General features: G+C 36.0%; 1 protein-coding gene across 1 annotated transcript in view; it reads right to left on the bottom strand.

Annotated features, from left to right (window-relative positions):
- PIP4K (phosphatidylinositol 5-phosphate 4-kinase) overlaps positions 1-19,553 on the bottom strand; it is a 120,981-nt gene that overhangs the window by 42,923 nt on the left and 58,505 nt on the right. The window contains exons 2-3 of the mRNA XM_089093428.1: positions 5,051-5,148; positions 1,165-1,275 (exon numbers count right to left, since the gene is read on the bottom strand). Of these exons, the coding sequence (XP_088949554.1) occupies positions 1,165-1,275; positions 5,051-5,148 (209 nt within the window). The remainder of the gene's footprint in view (positions 1-1,164; positions 1,276-5,050; positions 5,149-19,553) is intronic.

The following is a 19,553-nucleotide window of genomic DNA, read 5'->3' as shown; positions in this document are numbered from 1 at the left end:
AACATCGCTACACGGAGGTGAAATGGGTTAAATATACCCTTAAAGGAAGGAAATAACAAAATTGAAAGGTTAGTTCTTGTTATATCTCCGATTTTTTAACCAATCCAATGAAAGTTTTTTCTTTCAACACATTTTCAGAGTTTACTACTTTTTTCGTCTTTTTTCATAGGATTTTCTTTTTCTTTTTTTACGACGATTTACATTTTTTTTCTTTATGACTTAAGTTTTTGATATTATCCATCCATAGCATGTTTGTCACATTTCTATACTTTCCAAGTCCTTCTTTTTCCTTTCGTTATCTATGAAAACCGGGAAAACCCTATAAAGGACATAATACTCACTAGAACTGTATTTTGTTATTTAGGGGTTCTACCCCTCCCACCTCCAGCACTAAAGGCGGATTTCCAAAATGTATAACGAATACCCTGCTTGTAAACCGATGTTAGCTTCATTTTCTATGACCCAAAAAGCCATGTAGAAGATCCTACTTTCTAAGAATTGTCACGAATTACAATTTTCAGTTTATAGCCTCTCCTCTGCGCTTCAGGGCTAAATTACATCATTTTGTCTCAGAGTGGCGACGCCGATATTTGGTAATCCAAGAAGCTCATTTTTGTCAGGCGAAAGGCACAGAACAGTTTTTAGACCGGGCTCAGACTGGCCTTTTAAACCAACAATCACTACATGCGCTCCATTTTACGCTCCAATCATTAGGCAATTTTCGCTATCGCCTACTACTCGTACTTGCAGCTAGTTTGAAGGCCAAATAGCTTCAAAAAGCTTTAAAATCAAGGTTGGGCTTTGACAAGAAGAACTACCTAGCATAAGCAAACATTTACACAAGGAACCAAAAAGAAAATTCTGAATATAGCTTAAAACATATTTTCGTATATTTTCCTGAGGCAAAAACACACTAATAGCTCTAAATCAGTTAATTTCAATAACTAACTTTTTTTGAGGATTTCAGAATGCTGTTATTATTTCTTTAACTCAGATTTTTAGAAAATCATTAAGCTTTATTATAGTTCTACTTACTGTAGAAAGTTTAACAGTTAGGCGGAAAGAGAGCTATCATTAAGGAAGAAAGCAGGGTTGGGGAATCAAGAGTCAGAAAGTCAGTGACGGAAAGCAAAAGAAAGGAATATAGTGCAGAAGAAAAAATACCTGGTTAAAGAATTTAAATAATCACTGTCGTCAACTCCAAACCTTTCTCTGAGATTCCTAAAAACCATTGGGCAGTACTCTTTAAACTTGAAATGACTAGGCATGTTCTCTCTATAAATAAAAGTAGCCTTTAGTTTAAAATATGAAGAAACAGAAAAAGAAAACACACAGGAAAAGAGGAACAACTTATTCTGCAAAAGCATACTATTATATCACTATGGACTCACCCTAGTAGCCAGCTGTTCGTTTTATTGAATAAATGGCTTAACATAACGGTTCAGTTTTTTGTGGGCTGCATTTATGTTTAAGAACGAATGTTATACCACATACCGCTAGCAAGACCTCCAGGATCGGGTAGGCTGCATAAACATCCTTTCAACAATTATAGATCAATTGGCTATCTCAGAATTTGTGCTCAATATCATCTGTGCCATGTCCAGGCGACATTGTTGTTTTGCAAGACATAATACTAGAATTCGTCACTTTCCTGTGGTATGATCTATTCTATTAGGTAAAAAAAAACACAGGATCTTTCAATTTTTTTAATGAGCCCTCTTTCGATAGTGTGCAACCACTGGTTCGATACAATCATCAATGAGGGAAAAACCTGCATACACGATCCTCCTTCTCTGGAAAACTAAGAATTTTTTAATCAAAGAGATATTGAAATCAAGAAACATGGTAATCAAAATTTCATTTATTAGAGTTTTGGTTTCTTTACTTTCAGTTTCTTACTACAAGCTGTCGGATTCAGGCTCTCTTAATTGTGAACTTCCCTTTGCTATGTTCATGTTTAAATATTCACATAAAGTCGTTTAAATGCTTTCTCATGATTGGGGGGAAGAACTAAGGGTTAAAATACCCAAAATTAATTGTGGCATCATTATCTTCACGTTCTTAAAGGAAATTCTTAGAAAAACCGTTTTTTAAGAAAGATACTCCTTCTGTGAAGGTAAGTATGAAAGTGGTCTTATACTCTACTTACATCATTTCTGCAATATGAAGAGAGCTGTCACCCTGGAGTAAATCCGCCCTTTTACTATATTTATCTGAAGAACTTCTTGCTAACGGTTTGTATATTGAGGCTTTTTAGCACCATTTAGGTTCAAGCCCCCCCCCCCTCACATAACGATCTACTGACTATCTTCCCTAATATACGTACCTAGTGCACAGCTACACATCACTGCGTACAGAAATACAATGCCTCGAACTTAGGCGAGTGTAGCTTAAAAATAATGGTCTATATTAACCTAGACTCTATATTAACCGTTTAATTTGTGTAGGCTGTCTGTATCTTTAGGAACGAATGCACCACCATGTGAGATTACGGCCTCTGACAGAGTGAGGCTAAATTAACATCTTTTCAGCAATCCAAAAACAATTAGCCATCACAGAATGCTCCACTCAAAAGCATGCTAGCCCTCATTGGGCCTAATGTGTTCTTTTCTGCAATAAAACGGAAACAAATGCTACTTCGCTATGATGCAATCTCTTTTGATACTTAAAAAGGCACTACAACTCTCCATATTCACTCGAACATGCCATATTTCGAAATTCTATCTGTGACCATCCTCGTCCAAAAAAAAGAAGATTTTTCACATTGCTTTTTAAGATGGAACTTAAAACCCCTACAATAGAGCTTTCTGACATGATGAACTTTTCATGTTGTAATTTTTTTCAAGATCCCTTCCTTTTTAGATGGTGTTTCTCCCATTTTTTTTAAAAACATTCAAATTTTCTTGGGCATATAGCTTTTGATGGATAACTTTGAACTTCACAAATTTTAAATGATTGGATGGAGTCAATGCAAAACCCAGATTCTTTTTGTGTACACATTACTATGAAAGTCCCATTTTATAGAGTTTTGGTAACTATTAGCACAGGTTACTCTTCACTTACAGCTCGTTACCACGAACTATTACTCAAACAGGGCATGCAGAATAAAGCAAATATAGCTGATACACTTCTGGATGGCATATAATATTGCTCTCAATATTACTCTTTTTCTTCACAGACTTCTAACTTTAGTTTTAGATAAGTTTTATTTCTTTTATTCTAAGTCATGTTTTAAAGTCTGGAAGAAACAAACTTCACTTTAATAAATATAAAACCCAACAAATTTTTCTTTTTTCTTAGCTTGCATAAGAATCATTGGAGAAGAGACCCACAGGTTTCTGGGTAAGAAAACCCATAACTTCTTTAGCTTTCAATTTAGCATATAAGCAAAACCGTAAATAATATACGCTTCGAAAAAGTTCACACACTAGCTCTTTGGAAATTTAGGACTTAAAAAATGTTGGGAAATTTTACTAGAACGTAAATCTATAGCTACTAAAAACTCGTTGTTGAGCAGAGCCATCTAAGACCAACAACAAATATCTTTACCTTTACCTCACCCTGTTTAAAGCTCTTGGTCTGATCACCTACCAAGAAGTTCGTAACACTTTTTTAGTCATTCCTTATCATCTCATCCCTCACCTATCAAATCTCATCGCCTAGTCCATGATACTCCGCTTTCATTTCTGTTATCCTCTTGTGTGCTCTTTGGTAGGGCTATTCTAGACGTAAAAACATTTTACGTCAGAAGAACACACCTAAGTAGCCCATAATGATTCTTCATGAAGCACATATTGAGTTGGCTCAAACTACTTCATTTACAGACTTGTGCTTGCCACCTAATCACCAAGATTTATGCATAAGTTAACCTTAAACGATTTCTCTCAACAATATGTATGATATATCTCTCTTTCTTTTTCTATTAGCACCCATACTTCTGCACGATATTTAACTACCTACACAAAACATTCCTTGAATACTTCCATATTAGATTCTATTTGCATCAGGTTCAAATCCTTACCTACAGGAGGGCTTGAAGTTACCGCCTGTTAATCACACCATTCCATCTTTTTTCTTATTCTTGTTTTTCGCGTGTTAACTCTTGCTCAATATAGGGTTCAGGGGTTAGGCCTATTAAATCTCAAAAATTCCCATTTAGCAATGATCATTCTCTATGAGAAGGAATAGAACAGGCCTCTCACCAAGAATTAGCGGGAGCAGTTCGCACTGTTCTATCAGAAAAACATTTATTACTTCCTTACTTGTACTTGGTTCAGCATAAAAACAGAGTTGCAACTATGGCTGGAGCTATGTTGTGGCAGATGCTCGAGATCCATTGGGTGCAGTATTGACTCATAGGAGTGACGGCTTTAAGCCAAGAGAAGCACCATCACTGACCATTGTGTTGGAAGCCACCAATAGATTCAAGTTTGATGATTTTTAGTCAGAATTTGTCTGGCCTCCATGGCAAGTGTTTCTACCACAGGAATGATTTGCAGCAAAGGGAAAGAGTAATTTTGAGCAAGGGCCAATTGGTTTTCAATATGTTTGGTCAAGCCGAGAGGTGCAGCACTAGATGCATCATAGCCTTATATTTGTCTGCATCATTCTTCTCAATAGACAACCAGTCACGGATATTCAGTCCGAGCATTTGTGTGATCTATCTTTGGTTGAAGGAGTTATGAGGCTGAATTTTGGGAGTTCTTATACACCCACTTTTGCAGCTGTATAGGAAGCAAGAGCATACGACGGATTTGTAAACTCGGATTTTATCTTGAAACAGTCCACAGAGTCGAGAAAAGACAAAGAAAGCTGCTGATATGTGGAAGAGCATTTCATAACTACATCCCCAAAAAATCTTCATAATTGACCATAGTTATTCCAACTTCTCGACAAGTTAAATCTGGAAATAACTCAGTGACAGAAATGAAATAAGTCGTCGTAAGTTGCCCATTTCGTTTCCTTGACGCTGATACCAGCATACTTGGAGCAGCTGTCATGGATGACGGCTACAAACTAGTAAAAAAATGAAAATAAAAGTGGGGCTTACTTGTTATAAAGATGATAGTCAACTTTAATCTTTGAATAGGCTCTAAAATCATCCGGCATGAGCATAACTGGAATGTTAACATGGCCCAATTCGTTAATCTGAAAAAAAGTTATTTGTAAATAAAAACAAATGCTGAGCAATTAGGCAATACGAACTAAAAACACTGGTTTCTTTAAAGGATGTGGAACCAAGTTCCTTAAAGTAGTATTTTTATGCTTCTTTTTAACTTTGTTTGCGTAAGGTAACAATCAAATCTGGGCCCAACTTCGTAATCAATGTTTCATCCACTTCTTTCAGATTCCAACTGCCTAAATTTAACAACACTATACCATATGAAACATGAAACATAACTTCACCACCATATGAAACAAGGTCTGACCTGTTTTCTTGTAAACAAACTAAAAAGATAACATACATAAAATCCTAATTAAATGACGCAACCATTTGCACTAAATGACAAAACTGCCGGGAGCGAGGCGGCTTCGCCGTCGTACCGCCGCATTCGGCACGTGGCAGGCTGCTATATATAGATTCTCACTGTCGCTTGTTTTCTAAACGCAAACAATATTGTTCAGGTGGTGGGACAAAAACTTCTTATTCTTCCAACGATTTATCTAGTCCATCTTTTTTATTTTCAATGGTATGGTAGGCATTGATGACCTTATCCATGTCAAAATCCAAAACCCAATCATCATCGCTATCATTTTCAATTTGTTTGGTTCATTTTACCTTGGTTTATCTTTCGTCATTACGAAACACATATCGCCGAACCTTTGTTTTTTTAACAAAGGTATGGTAGGCATTGATGACGAAAAATTAAGCAAGAAAAAACGGGTTTTAATTTTAATAAAACAGTGAATAAATAACAACAGAATAAACACTTAATTAAACAAAAATACTTCGAATATTTCGGCCCCACGTCCGGGAGCCTTTCTCAACGGAAAAAAAAGAAAAGAAAAAAAATTTCTTTTTAAAAACCTTAACTTACATCAAAATAAACAAAAAAAAACACACAAAAAAAACAACAAAAGAAAAAATATAAATAAATAGTCTTTCCTATTTATTTATTTATATATATATATATTTTTTTTTTTTTTTTTATTTTGATGTAAGTTAAGGTTTTTAAAAAGAACATTTTTTGTTTATTTTTTTTCTTTTCTTTTTTTTCCGTTGAGAAAGGCTCCCGGACGTGGGGCCAAAATATTTGGAGTATTTTTGTTTAATTAAGTGTTTATTTTATTGTATTCACTGCTTTATAAAAATTAAAACCCGTTTTCTTGCTTAATTTTTCGTAAATAGAAAAGCAGTGTGGTCTACGAAATTATTTAGGCATTGATGACCTTATCCATTCTTCTAACCGCCTATGTCTCTGCTCTTCATCTTCACTTTTAACACTCTCTGATTGTTTGTTTTTTCGCATATCTTCTAACCGCCCGTGTCTTTGCTCTTCATTTTCATTTTTGACACGTTTTTGGATTTTGATTACTTCAGACAATTTAGCAGTGGTCTTTGCTTTAGCTGTTCGTATTGGTATTGTCAGAATTGATGGTCTAGGTTGTCATAATTCAAATCTTATCACGTTTGATAGTTCAGGTGTTGGTTCCTAGGAATCATCATTTATAGTAACTGCAACTGCAAATTTTCATTTTTCGGGCCTTCCAACAGACATTATATTATATAAATAACTGTTGTGTTGGAAACTCAACAATCTTATTTATGCTATGCATAACATCATATAAGAAAATACGTATATGATGTCATAAGAAAGCTTATATAATGTAATAACATAGTACATGACGTCATTTACAAAAACAAAAATTAAGGCTCTAAACAGATTTTCTCAAGAGTTTCTGACTTATCTAGATCGTTTTTTTTATGCGACAATAACCCAAGATACCAATATAGATATATATATATATATATATATATATATATATATATATATATATATATATATATATATATATATATATATCTTTATAAATATTTAAAAAATAAAGTTTCGTTTGGGGCAAAAGTCTAAGTTCAACATCATTTATAACAGCTCCAAGCCATGAAACACCTAAAAATAACGACATTGGAATTTATAAGGACGTTAGCCAAGAACCTGATCCTGCATCAACCTCTGTTAAAAAACAAGGATTCGGCGTTATGTTTTTCATAATGACAGAAGACAAGGCAAAAGCAAAAGGTCCAATAACAAAAATAAAAAAAAATCACAAAGGCGCTAATTCTAATTTAAGGTCATTTAAAACGCTTAAGGGATTGATTAATGAAAATTAAGCACAAATAAATAGGGTTAGCAAACAAGTGGAAGTGAGAATCACATCAGCTAAAGAAAAGGACATGGAAAACGACAGTGAGAATCACATTGAATTGTAAACGAAATTTTGAACAGTGATCTGTGGTTGGAAACTGGAAAAAACCTCTGTGTTATCTATAACACCTTAAGAAATTAAATGAGATGATGTATGAATCTAAACTGCTAAAACAAAAGCCAAAAAACTTTTTGATGTAAAGATGAACAAAAATGTGCAATAAAATCTATGGTTGGAAAACAAGGAATAGTGATGACTGGCCACAAAAACGATCTGAATAAGTCAGGACTTTAAGACAGAATCTGTATTTTTCACAGGGTGGTTGTATCGAAATTGTGGTGATGTCATAACATCAAGAAAAGGCTGAAATTTTCTGCGGTTAGAAGACAAGCTACAATGAGAATCCATATATGGAAGCCTGCCACGGGCCGAGTGGCGGGGCCAAGCGGCGAAGCCACCGGGCTCCCGGCACTATATATTATTATTATTACTTATTGGAAAACCCGTCATAAAAAAAGGAAAGACGGAGCAAAAAGCGAAAAAAAAGTAAAAAAAAGGAAAAAATACACATAAACTTAGAAGTTATACATGATGGTTTTTAGTGACGAAAGTTGGAGCTAAGATCTAAATCAGCTCTTAGAACAAATTGCAAAAACGAGAAAGAAAAACTCAATTATACACTGCACTGTAGGTACGCGACATGTTTTTTTTTTCTTTTTTTTTTTGAGCTCCCAAATGCTGAACACACATAAACAATGTGAACATCATTGCATCAAGCCGCAATTAGTATGAAATTAACCGAAATAATCATCAGTGAATTTAAAATATATAGTAATAATCATATCAACTAGTGTAAATATGACAATAAACGGTAAAGCAATTAAATGACACTTTCACCCGCTAGTCTTGAAATCAGATCACTCTCAACAAATGATTCATTTACTCCGATATACATAGATATCAGAAACAAGGAAATTATTCAATCACGGATTTTTTACATCTTTACTTAAAACAATATGCTTAAAAACACGGATAATTAATAAACAGTTATATTATTAGTAATATACGCAATATATTATCAGAGAAAACTGACACCAAAGATTAAGAATAACCAGCGTCACTTAAATTGGACTCGTACGAAAAGAGACTAAATGATCAATCAGTTTAAAAATTGCAACAATTACACTAAGCAGAAAAACAAACACTTAAAAAAACACTACAAATACATCTTAACTACCGGGCCAGTACCGACGACCAAGGATGGTTCAACTTTCTTAAACGAGAGTTATAAGCACAAATTTACCTTTCCACAGCTATAATGGGGTCAGCAATGCCGAACTTTCTAATTATATAAGAGTTGAGGGTCCAAGGGGGAAAACTGAACGAATTTTTGACTTGTCAGATTTTGTGAGCATTTTCAAAACGGCGATATGTACAAATAATATGGTAGAGCGACAGAGTTAAAAGGTTTCGAAAGAACACGGGGTTGAAGCGTAGCTTATTAGTTACAAAAAAAGCATATGATAACCCAGCTTCACTTTCAATGTGAGCAATTAATAGTTGTCGCGTGTGCATTATTGACAAACCAATGGGAAGACCGAGGTAGGTGATATGATCTACTGGCTTAATCCTACTATTTCCGAGAGGAATATCCACAGGCGACGCTTACTTCCAGTTGAAGAACGCAACTTCGGACTTTTCAGCATTGAACTGAAGACTTAGTTTTGCACAATCAGATTGTAGCGTTGCGAAAATATCGCTAATGCGCTGGATAGTGCCACTCAAATTCAGAACGTCATCTGCATAACATACGAGAGATAAATCAAGACCGGCAAAGATGAAAGATGCGGTAACAGCTGACAGTGCATTAAGAACTCCATTATTAAAGAGTGAAGGGAAAGAAACAGCAACTTGATGGGTACCTTTTTCGACGTTGACAAAAAAGATGAGGGGTTGGTGCGTAAACTTGAGAGCCGTCAGCTTTAGCTAATGGATTAGGCGAACTTTAAGACGAGAATGCATGTCTCCAAGGGCTCTGATATATGAAGGGCTCACTCCACGTTTTACTGCATGGAGTAACATAGCGGCGTGAATGAGAGTCGAACGCTTTACGAACATCGTGCCCCGCTAGCACGAGAGTTTCACCTGATGCATCAGTATCGATTAATGCGTCTGCGACAACCGACAAAGCGTGGGCCCAACCAAGACGTGGCTGGAATCCAAATTGGTAAGGTGGAATATAGTATTTCGCGTTCAGATGGTCAATGTACAGAAGTTCGAAAAGCTTACAGAAGGTAGTAGCCACCGTTATAGGGCGGAAAGACGAGCACTGGGTGGCGAGTTTACCTTTCTTTGGAATTGGAGTGAGATCTCCAATCGAGAAAGAAGAAGGTACAACTCATTGGGTAACAATCATCTGCATCAAAAGAGCAATATGGTTTACCAGCAGCTTGCTTCCATGCAGAATGTGAAGAGCGCTCATTTTATCGATGCCAGAAGATTTCTTACGTTTTAGGCATTGGACTGCTCGCAGCACAGAATCAACAGAAACAACAAAATTGTCGGTTAGATAACTAGACAGAAGTTTCTCAAGCTTATCTTCAGATTCGGACTGTAAGGCGGCATCAGACGGGGAAAATTTAGCAGAGAAGTATGAATTCCGCTCGGGATCGGGAATAACTTGAGCAGATAGGCGGGCGCTAGGAGGATCTCTTGATACATTTCTCCAGAAGAAAGGTTGGGACAGAGAAGCTTGCTTGGACGTCTCTTCAACTATCTGGTTCATGTGGATAGATAATTCTCTTGCAAACTTTCTTTTGGTAGAAAGTCGAATGTCAAAAACCCAGCCAGAGCGAGGACGGTCACACTGGAGCCTCAACTGTTACCAAAATTTGGATTTTCTCCAAGGTTCAACTAGGCTCAGATTACTGGACCAATGCTTCGTGACACCCCGACGTACAGGTTTAAGAGGTATAGCGGCTTTTTCTGCGTATCGCAAGGCATGGCAAATTTGTGCAAGATATCTAGCAACACCCGTATTTCATTTGTATCAGCTTGCGGATTTCTCATGAGCAGCTGGAACGGCACATGAATTTTGTGTATGAGAGAATTAGTAACTGTTGCAAAAAGATCACCTTGGATGTTTTTCATATCCCTGTAAAATTGGGTATAAGCCTGATGTGGTTGTGGGAGTAGACTGAGCAGAAGGACAAGAAATAGATGCATATATTGGAAGGTGGTCTAATAGTTAGAAGGCAGTAACGATGTGAACAGGTGACACTTGGAGATTTGCAGAAGAAACTGCATGGTCGAGGTTCGACACGTGACTTGAATGGCGTGTGTTTGTGTGTTAGTGTAATCGAGATCTTTTGGCAAAATACTAAGCCAATTAAGACATTAAGAAAGTAACTTGCTCTGAAATGGTCTTTGAAAAGTATTTCTTGGTGTTGAGGTATCCTAAAAGCTGTAAAGTATAGTTTTGGGTTAAAGATATATTGAAGTAATATTTTTAAATTGGTTTTTATTGGAACATAAGGACAATAAACTTCTATTAAATGGCATTTGGAAATTATTTATTGTTTTTTATGCATACTTCAATAAGAAAAGTAATTTTGTTTTTGAAAAGACAAGTAATTCAAGTTTTAATATGATTAGGGTAGTTCACTTCAGAAAGTACATTGATCTGAAATGGTCTTTGAATAGTATTTATGGGTGTTGAGTCATTCTAAAAGATGTATTTTTGTGGGTGAAAATGATAATTACTTAAACTTTTAAAAGGGTTTTATAAGGGATATTAAGAGAGGAACTTGCTCTGAAATGGTATTTGAAAAGTATTTCTTGGTGTTTAGGTGTCCTACCAGCTGAAAAGTATAGTTGTGGGTGATAAAGACGAGCACTTCAAGTTGGAAAATGGGTTTAGGAGGGACATTAAGAAAGTAACTAGCTCAGAACTGGTCTAATATAAGATTTTATTGGGTTTGAGGTCTCCTAAAAGATGCAAAGTATAGTTGTGGATGAAAAAGATAAGTGGTGTTGAGGTATCCTAAAATCTGTAAATTATAGTTTTGGGGGAAAAATATAAGTACTTCAACTTGTAAAATGGGTTTAGGAGGGACATTAAGAAATTAACTTGCTCTGAAATGGTCTTTGAAAAGTATTTCTTGGTGTTGAGTTATCCTAAAAGCTGTAAATTATAGTTGTGGGTGAAAAAGATAAGTACTTCAAGTTGGAAAATTGGGTTAGGAGGGACATTAAGAAAATAACTTGCTCTGAAAAGATATAATAAAGCCTTAAAAAAGTATTAAAAAATGGGGAGGGGACCCTTGGGGAGCCCGGGGTCCCTTGGGGGGCCGGGTGTTCCTTTGGGGCCCGGGGGGGGCCCTTCGGGGTTGTGATGGGGGATCGGAACCCATTGGGGTTGGGGTAGAGGACCTCACGACACTGTTTAAATGGAACTTGTGTATTATAACGACCACAGAGTTTCACCCTCAAATTCTCTTCTAAAATCATCTTTTAAAATGTCTCTAACTGTTTTGCCGAAATAATTCCCTAAAATGTCTAAAACGGTTTCGCCCAAATAACCCCTAATCGTAATTTCAGCGTGTTCCTTTTATTTTTGGCATCCCTGCGCTGTCACATTTGAAATTACTAAGAAACCTGATTCCCGTGTTAAACTCTTCATCTCTAAGATCAAAACATTCGCCGGAGTTACAATTAACCTTGCCTTCGCCTGTCAGATATTAATAAACTTTGCCCCGGAAACAATTCTGGTCGAACTCCAAAGATATTAATAAACTTCGTCCTGGAGACAATTCTCCTTGGAAACAATAAATTAATTCCCCTTTCGTGAATCAATAATTCCCCTTAGAAACAACAAATTAATTCCCCTTTCGTGTCAAATCAATCAACCATGACATCATCTGTCATACGTGATCTAACTGTTTCCTATTTCTGGAAACTCATAACATTCGCCTCGACCATGCACTTGGCCAAAACAACAACAACAGCAAATAAATCGACCTTTGGAAATTTAGGTCATTGACCCACTTTGATTAACCACGTGTTCTCCCTAGGGAGGCTATGCCCATATTTGGTGAGCTGACAGAGTTAGACTAAATTGTAGATGTCAGCAGGGGTGAGTATCTGATTGGCTGAGAAAGGATATGTGTCCGACTCGCTGATTGGCTGAGAAGGAAACACGTGATCTAACTGTTTCCTATTCCGTTAGGTCTTGCGCGCACTTGGCCAAAACAGCAAATAAATCGACCTTTAGAAATTTAGGTCATTGACCCCATTAACCACGTGTTCTCCCTAGGGACTCTATGCCCATATTAGGAGTCCCGTCACGATCAATTGAGGCCTATCTACTCCTGTTAGGAACTTTTTGGAGGAATAGCTTTACACTTGTGGTTTGAATTAGCAACAATATAAATATATTGTGTGCTACTAAATAATGTGGCTTCATTTTGGCATTTTGTAACTATGTAAATTGTGTCTTGTAGTCGTTGAGTTTGAGGGACTAAAACATCTATTTTCTCATTACTTCTGATTTTTCTACCTTTCAAGAAATAGATATTCCTGTGCAAACGTGATTAGCGAGTGATGGCCTACCAGATGATTTTTGGGAGGGCAATATTTATTCTGCGGACAAACCTTATGTTTGAAGTTTGCCCCTGCACAGGACGATTCAGACCAATTAAAACAAATTTGCTTGAATTAAAACCCTATGTTTGTATGTAATTAGTTTGTTTAATGTTTTCAAAGAAAAGTAAAGAGCAATGTTAAAGCCTGAAGCGAGCAAAAATAAAGTCATGTATTAAGTCAAGCTTGTAACGAACGGAAATTACTATGTACGAATGAGTGGAAACTAAAACGAGTTGAAGTTAAAACGAATAAGTTAAACTCAGAACGAAAAAAAATTACTATGAATGAATAAATGAAACCTAAAACGGACGGTAACTATAATGAATAATCTAATGAATCCTAAAACGAGCAGAAATTACCACAAATACAGATGGAAATTCCCCCCTCAAGTCTCGTGAAGACTCTAGCGTCCGGCAGTTCAGGCTTGATCGTTTTTGCACACACTCGGGACTAAACTTGTTATTGCACCACTTGTGGACTTGGCTCGTTTGACGTTGGGTCTTATCTCGACTCGAAGATGGATTCAGTTTCTGCGGTAAGGAGGAAGGGGGTCCTTAAATTCTTAGGGGGGGGGTAAACTTGTTATTGCACCACTTGTGGGCTTGGCTCGTTTGACGTTGGATCTTATCTCGACTCGAAGATCGATTCAGTTTCTGTAGAAAGGAGGAAGGGGGTCCTTAAGTTCTTAGGGGGGACTAAACTTGTTACAGCACCACTTGTTACTGCACCGCTTGTGGACTTGGCTCGTTTGACGTTGGGTCTTATCTTGACTCGAAGATCTATTCAGTTTCTGCGGTAAGGAGGAAGGGGGTCCTTAAGCTCTTATCCATGTCGCTTATCGCTTGCACGAGAAGCGGACTTTGGATCTAAACCCCTCTTGGTGAGAAGCAAACAGCTTAGATGCATAGTTCTGTCTTGTTATGAGCTCTACCTGATCCAACATATGAGAGAAGAGAGGGGCGAGGTATAAGAACATTAAGATCTATATATATCTGCCTAATTCCTTCACAGGCTCTTGGGGCTAATACAACAAAATTTGGTCTGCAGTTATGGTCTTGGGTGTTCATGCTCGAGTGGACTTCTGCCAAGGTCATCTGTATCTATAAGAATTGCCTATTGGATCTTAATTTAATTTGGTAGAAATTAGCAGGTACGACTTTTATGTCTTCTTTTAGAGGGTTCGGGCCCAATTTAATAGAGGCTATTGCGTGTGTTGCTCCACACCTGTGACCCATGGGTCGCAATTAATGTCACATCGCACGGGGCCCTGGAATCCAAAGTCTAGTTTATATTTATTTCTCACCGGTTATGCATTAATTTTTTCAACGCGAGTTGAAGAATATCGTCAAAGTATTTGATTCAATGCAAACCAGCGTTTCACTTTGTCTTATTGTTTTTGGAATCAAGTGAATTTTGGGCTTAGCTTAGGGTTCCTCCCGAGATTGAAGGTTTTGTCTTCTTCCCTGATTACCAATTTTAATTAGAAAATAGGGTGAAATTCGCCAAAAAAGTTTTTTTCCCAGAATTTCTGAATCTCTGATCTGTCATGTTCAAGCTTCAAAAATGTTTATTTATGGGAAATTGTTCATTTTGGGGAGGTGTCACCCCCTTTGTTTTAAAAGAGACTGCAATTGCTTTAAATGAATACGATTCTATTTGGAGTCAAACAGCATCAATGCTATTCGATGCCGAATAACATAAATGTGACAAGATCCAAAATACCTCCAGGGATCTTTTAAGATCGTAAATTATTATATTTTTTTTGAACTGAAGGAAGAAACAGATTTATCGATACGAATTGCCATCGATGAAAAATAAATAGAAGCCCCATTAAACGGAATCCTCTTAAGCCTAATCTTGATTGAATGAAAAAAACAAGTTTTTTTTTTAACTGAAAGTAAGGAGGACATTAAAACTTAAAACGAACAGGAATTAGTCCTTATATGAAAGGGGCTGTCTCCTCCTCAACACCTCGCTTTTTACGATAAAGTTTGGCTATTTGTCATAACTCTACTTTTTTAGACAATAAAAACTTTAGCGTAAAGAGCGAGGCGCTGAGGAGGGACAGCTCCTTTCATATACGGAACAATTTCTGTTCGTTTGAAGTTTTAATGTCGCTCCTTACTTTCAGTTAAAAAAACTTGTTTTCTTATTTAATTCCTGAATGTATTTCAACTAATGGAGGTTCAAATTTGGCTCACTGTATATAAAAAATTAAAACAAATTTGCATATTAATTTTGGCAGATTTATTCCGTATATGAAGGTTTGCCTTCGTCGTCAATACATTGCTCTTTATGCTAAAGCTGTAAGTACTTTTAAAAAAGCTTTCAATTCCAACTAAACGGCCCCCCGTGTTTTAATAGCCGCTATTAAGAAATTAGGACGAACATTCAAACCGTAGCGTAAAGAGTAAAGTGTTGAGGAGGGGGCAACCCTTCATATATGGAATAATTTCTGTTCATTTTTCGAATAATGCCGGTAAACCTGGCTCTCCCTCTATGAAATATACCCCTCCCCCTCACGGCAAACTCCTTCGTGGAAATTACATCCAACGTAAATTGCACCCCTCCCCCCGTTAAAGTCCCTCAAGACAGTTCCATCCTCGCTGAGAATCCTTCTTCCTGTAAAATTGCTTGCGGGCGATTCAGCCTGAAAAACTCTCCTTAGCATTCTTTCATTTGAATAAGACTTTAATTTCTAATCAGTCTCTCGTCCATTCCAGAAATGCCCCCTTTCATGGAAATTCTCTCCCGTAAATCAAAACACGCGGATAAAAGCCCCAGGATAATTCTCCCGGAACATCTCCACATGAAAAATTTTGCAAAGAGAATTTAAGACAATTAAAAAGAATTTTGTATAGTAATTCTGTCAAATACAAGGCCGTACCCAGGGGGGTATAGGGGTGTTTCTCCCCTATTTCAAAAATCAGACAAATGTTTTCAGGCTCGTAACGTTTGATGGGTAACACTAAACTTGATTAATTGTATATATTTGAGATCAGCATAATAAGCTCATTCTTTTGATGTATCTATTGATGCAAAAATTCCGTTTTTTACAGTTTCGGTTGCTATTGAGCCGAGTCGCTACTTGTTTGATCATAGGATTTAATTAATAATAAAAAAAACTCACCGCAGCACCAACCCGCCAGAGGCCAACACAGCAACGCACGCTCCTCCACCACCCCAATCTATTCAAAGCCTCCCTTTTTACACCCGCCCACGAAAGTAGTAAGGAGATAGGCACTTGAAAGGGGACAAGGAAACTTACGCATAAGGTATAGATATGTATGTAAGTTTTCAATGCATTGGACGGTTACCAGGGTCATTTGTCTATTACAATGAACTCTACATGGGTTGATAGACATGTTTTCTATTATGACACCCATTTTTGGAGGACAGCCAGATTATGTTAAATCCGTGGTCATTCATCTGTAAGTTGATTAGTAGGTTTTTTTTTTTTAAAAAACTTGGCTATTCGTTTCATGGGTTTCATTAATAGAACGAGTAATGTTCTAGAAAAGGGTAATTACTTATTTAGTTTACGAGATTTGAGAATTTTTTGCGAAAAGGTATTAGCGTAAGGGTTTTGCGATGGTTAAGAATGTCTCACGGGTAATTAAAGAATGGGGTGCTTACATCAGATACTTAATAGATTTGACGCTTACAAGTGACATTGCTAGAGTCAAATATATTTGGTGTTGGTGATATTATGACCCTCCAAGTCCCCTGGGGAAAGGGCTGCACAGTGTATCGGTATCGGACGTATTATTTTGGGGGTTTTTGGTATCGCTGTTATATATAAATTTTTTTATTAGATCTTAAAAAATTTATTAATAATATCTACTTTATGCATTTAATTAAAACATTCAGAAAATAAAACCCGGAAATAAAAACGGCAATTTTGGTGCAATGACTCAAGTGGAAAAGCTGGGGGTAGTGGACTACCAGCATTTTTAGAATGACGTTTAATGGGTCATTCGAAAAGCTAATGCTCGTATCAACGTGATCTTTATCATTTCTACCATCAATTAAAACAATACTTTTGATGTAACTTCATAAGTAGATTAAATAAAAAAAAAAGCACATAACCTCATCTAAATTAACCTTAAAAAAATGAAACTATCTTTTTTTTTTATCATGAACTGTTTAGCGTATACCTAATAATTCTCTTCGTTTTAAGTTTTTTAATTTTGCTCCTTACTTTCAGTTTTTCTAACTAAGAACGAAAATCCTTTTGTGGGAATAACTTATGTTTTTGCAAGGAAGGTCATTTTTTGTAATGAGACCCAGTCATTTTTGTAATGAGACTCAGAAAGCGTTTTGATTTGTATTTTTTCAGTAAAGTGCAAATTTTTAAGTGACCATTAAGATTGAGCCATGGGGAAAGTCTTGTTTTCTGTCATTTTAGCACCGAACTACGACTTTACCCCGAAGAGGACGAATTTGCAATCAATTTCAAATTCTGAGAAGCTAATTGACTTAAAATTATTAATAACTATATTTTAGGCTTCCCAATTGCAAAAAGAAGTAATGTCACGTTTGGTTATCTGTAATTGCATATCGACTATAATGTGGGGGGGGGGGGGGTCTCATTTATTTATCGATGCGGATTTGTGACAGTTTCACGATTGGTAGATTATTTGATGTTATTTTTGCTAATTTTTTGTTTAATGAATTTCTTTACTTTTATTTGAAAAACTTATTTTGTGGAAAAAGTGTTTTTTTTTGTTTTTTTTCGAACTAAGAAAGAAAATGCTTTTGTGGGAATAACTTATGTTTTTGCAAGGAAGGTCATTTTTTGTAATGAGACCCAGTCATTTTTGTAATGAGACTCAGAAAGCGTTTTGATTTGTATTTTTTCAGTAAAGTGCAAATTTTTAAGTGACCATTAAGATTGGGCCATGGGGGGGAGTCTTGTTTTCTACCATTTTAGCACCGAACTACGACTTTACCCCGAAGAGGACGAATTTGCAATCAACTTCAAATTCTGAGAAGCTAATTGACTTAAAATTATTAATAACTATATTTTAGGCTTCCCAATTGCAAAAAGAAGTAATGTCTCGTTTGGTTATCTGTAATTGCATATCAACTATAATGTGGGGGAGGGGGGTTTCATTTATTTATCGATGCGGATTTGTGACAGTTTCACGATTGGTAGATTATTTGATGTTATTTTTTGCTAAATTGTAAGTAATAAATTCTTTCTTGAAGTCACCTCTGGGATAAACAATACAGAAATTTTCATTAAAGAAATTATGAAAAAATTGTTCTGGTTAAAGAGGTTTATCCGATATTGGAATGCAGTTTTTAGAATGTGCCAATGAAGATGTATCACTTGTGGAACTTATTTTTAGCATCAGCTTCTTTACTGGGCTTCTGTCTTCTTCATTACTTCTATATTCGTCTATTTTTCTTCTGGCAAAAAATACAAAGTTGCAGATTTTATTTCTGTTCGTTTTAATGTCGCTCCATACTTTAAGTTTAAAAAACTTGTTTTTTTTTTTTTATTTAATTTATGATGGTTTTTTAGTTAATGCAGCTTTTATTTGCATAAAAATTTTAATTTTCTTTTTCTAAATGGATGTCTTTACAAATAAACTTACGTGACTAACTTCTATATTCATCTATTTTTCTTCTGGCAAAAAATACAAAGTTGTAGATTTTTGAAGATATGAGCTTTTTTTTTCTTGTTCTTTTAACTGTTTACCAGCTCAATGATGTCTAAACACTGCGGGAAAATTCCTAAGAAGAGTTTTTGATGCAAAACGTCACCTATTAAAATATTCTTTTAAAAGAAACACTTCAAATCGAAAAAAAAAGAAACCAGAAGCAAATAATCTTAACAAAGTTTAATATCTTCCAATAGAAACTTACAAATCTACTTCACTTATACAAGTAGAATTATCTGGCAAGATTTCTGTTTCAAGAGGTTTATTCGATACTGGAATACAGTTTTTAGAATGTGCCATTGAAGATGTATCGCTTGTGGACCCTATTTTTAGCCTCAGCTTCTTTACTGGGCTTCTGTCTTCTTCACTACCACCTGTATTTCCTTTTTCAACCGACCACTTCGTTTCCATAGCCTCAGAGTTTCTAAGTTTTCTTTTCAGCTTTTGCCCTGATGCCAGCAGACCATAGGACTTTAACTCACTTTCTGTTAGTTTGTTTATCACTACTATAGGGGTCTTCAATTGTCTCCGAATTACAGGTATTTCAGCGAGGCTAATGAAACATCTTTCTGTCATTTTGTATTTCCTGAAATGTAAATTAAATTTAAGTTAATAAAGATTGTTAACTTTAATTATTTATTTTAGTAATTTAAAGCTTAGGATCAATTCCATTACCGCCGGAGTTTTTGAAGCACGATTCACGCTATTAAAGCTTAGTATTTCTGAGTCCAGTTGAAATGTGCATCATTTTAGAAAATTTCCTTTTTGGGGGAAGCTTTTGGTTCCTTTACGTGTACGTAAAGGATTGAAATACCCTTACAGGCGTCTTCTTTTATTCGATATATTTTCTTACTTGGTTATTCAACGTAAGCA

This window comes from Artemia sp. Qi Xiang Cuo, chromosome 8, assembly GCF_049724085.1.
Source record: "Artemia sp. Qi Xiang Cuo chromosome 8, ASM4972408v1, whole genome shotgun sequence".
NCBI lineage: Eukaryota > Metazoa > Arthropoda > Branchiopoda > Anostraca > Artemiidae > Artemia > Artemia sp. Qi Xiang Cuo.
The sequence above is the reverse complement of the archived record's forward strand: the minus strand, read 5'-3'. Positions and strand labels throughout refer to the sequence as shown.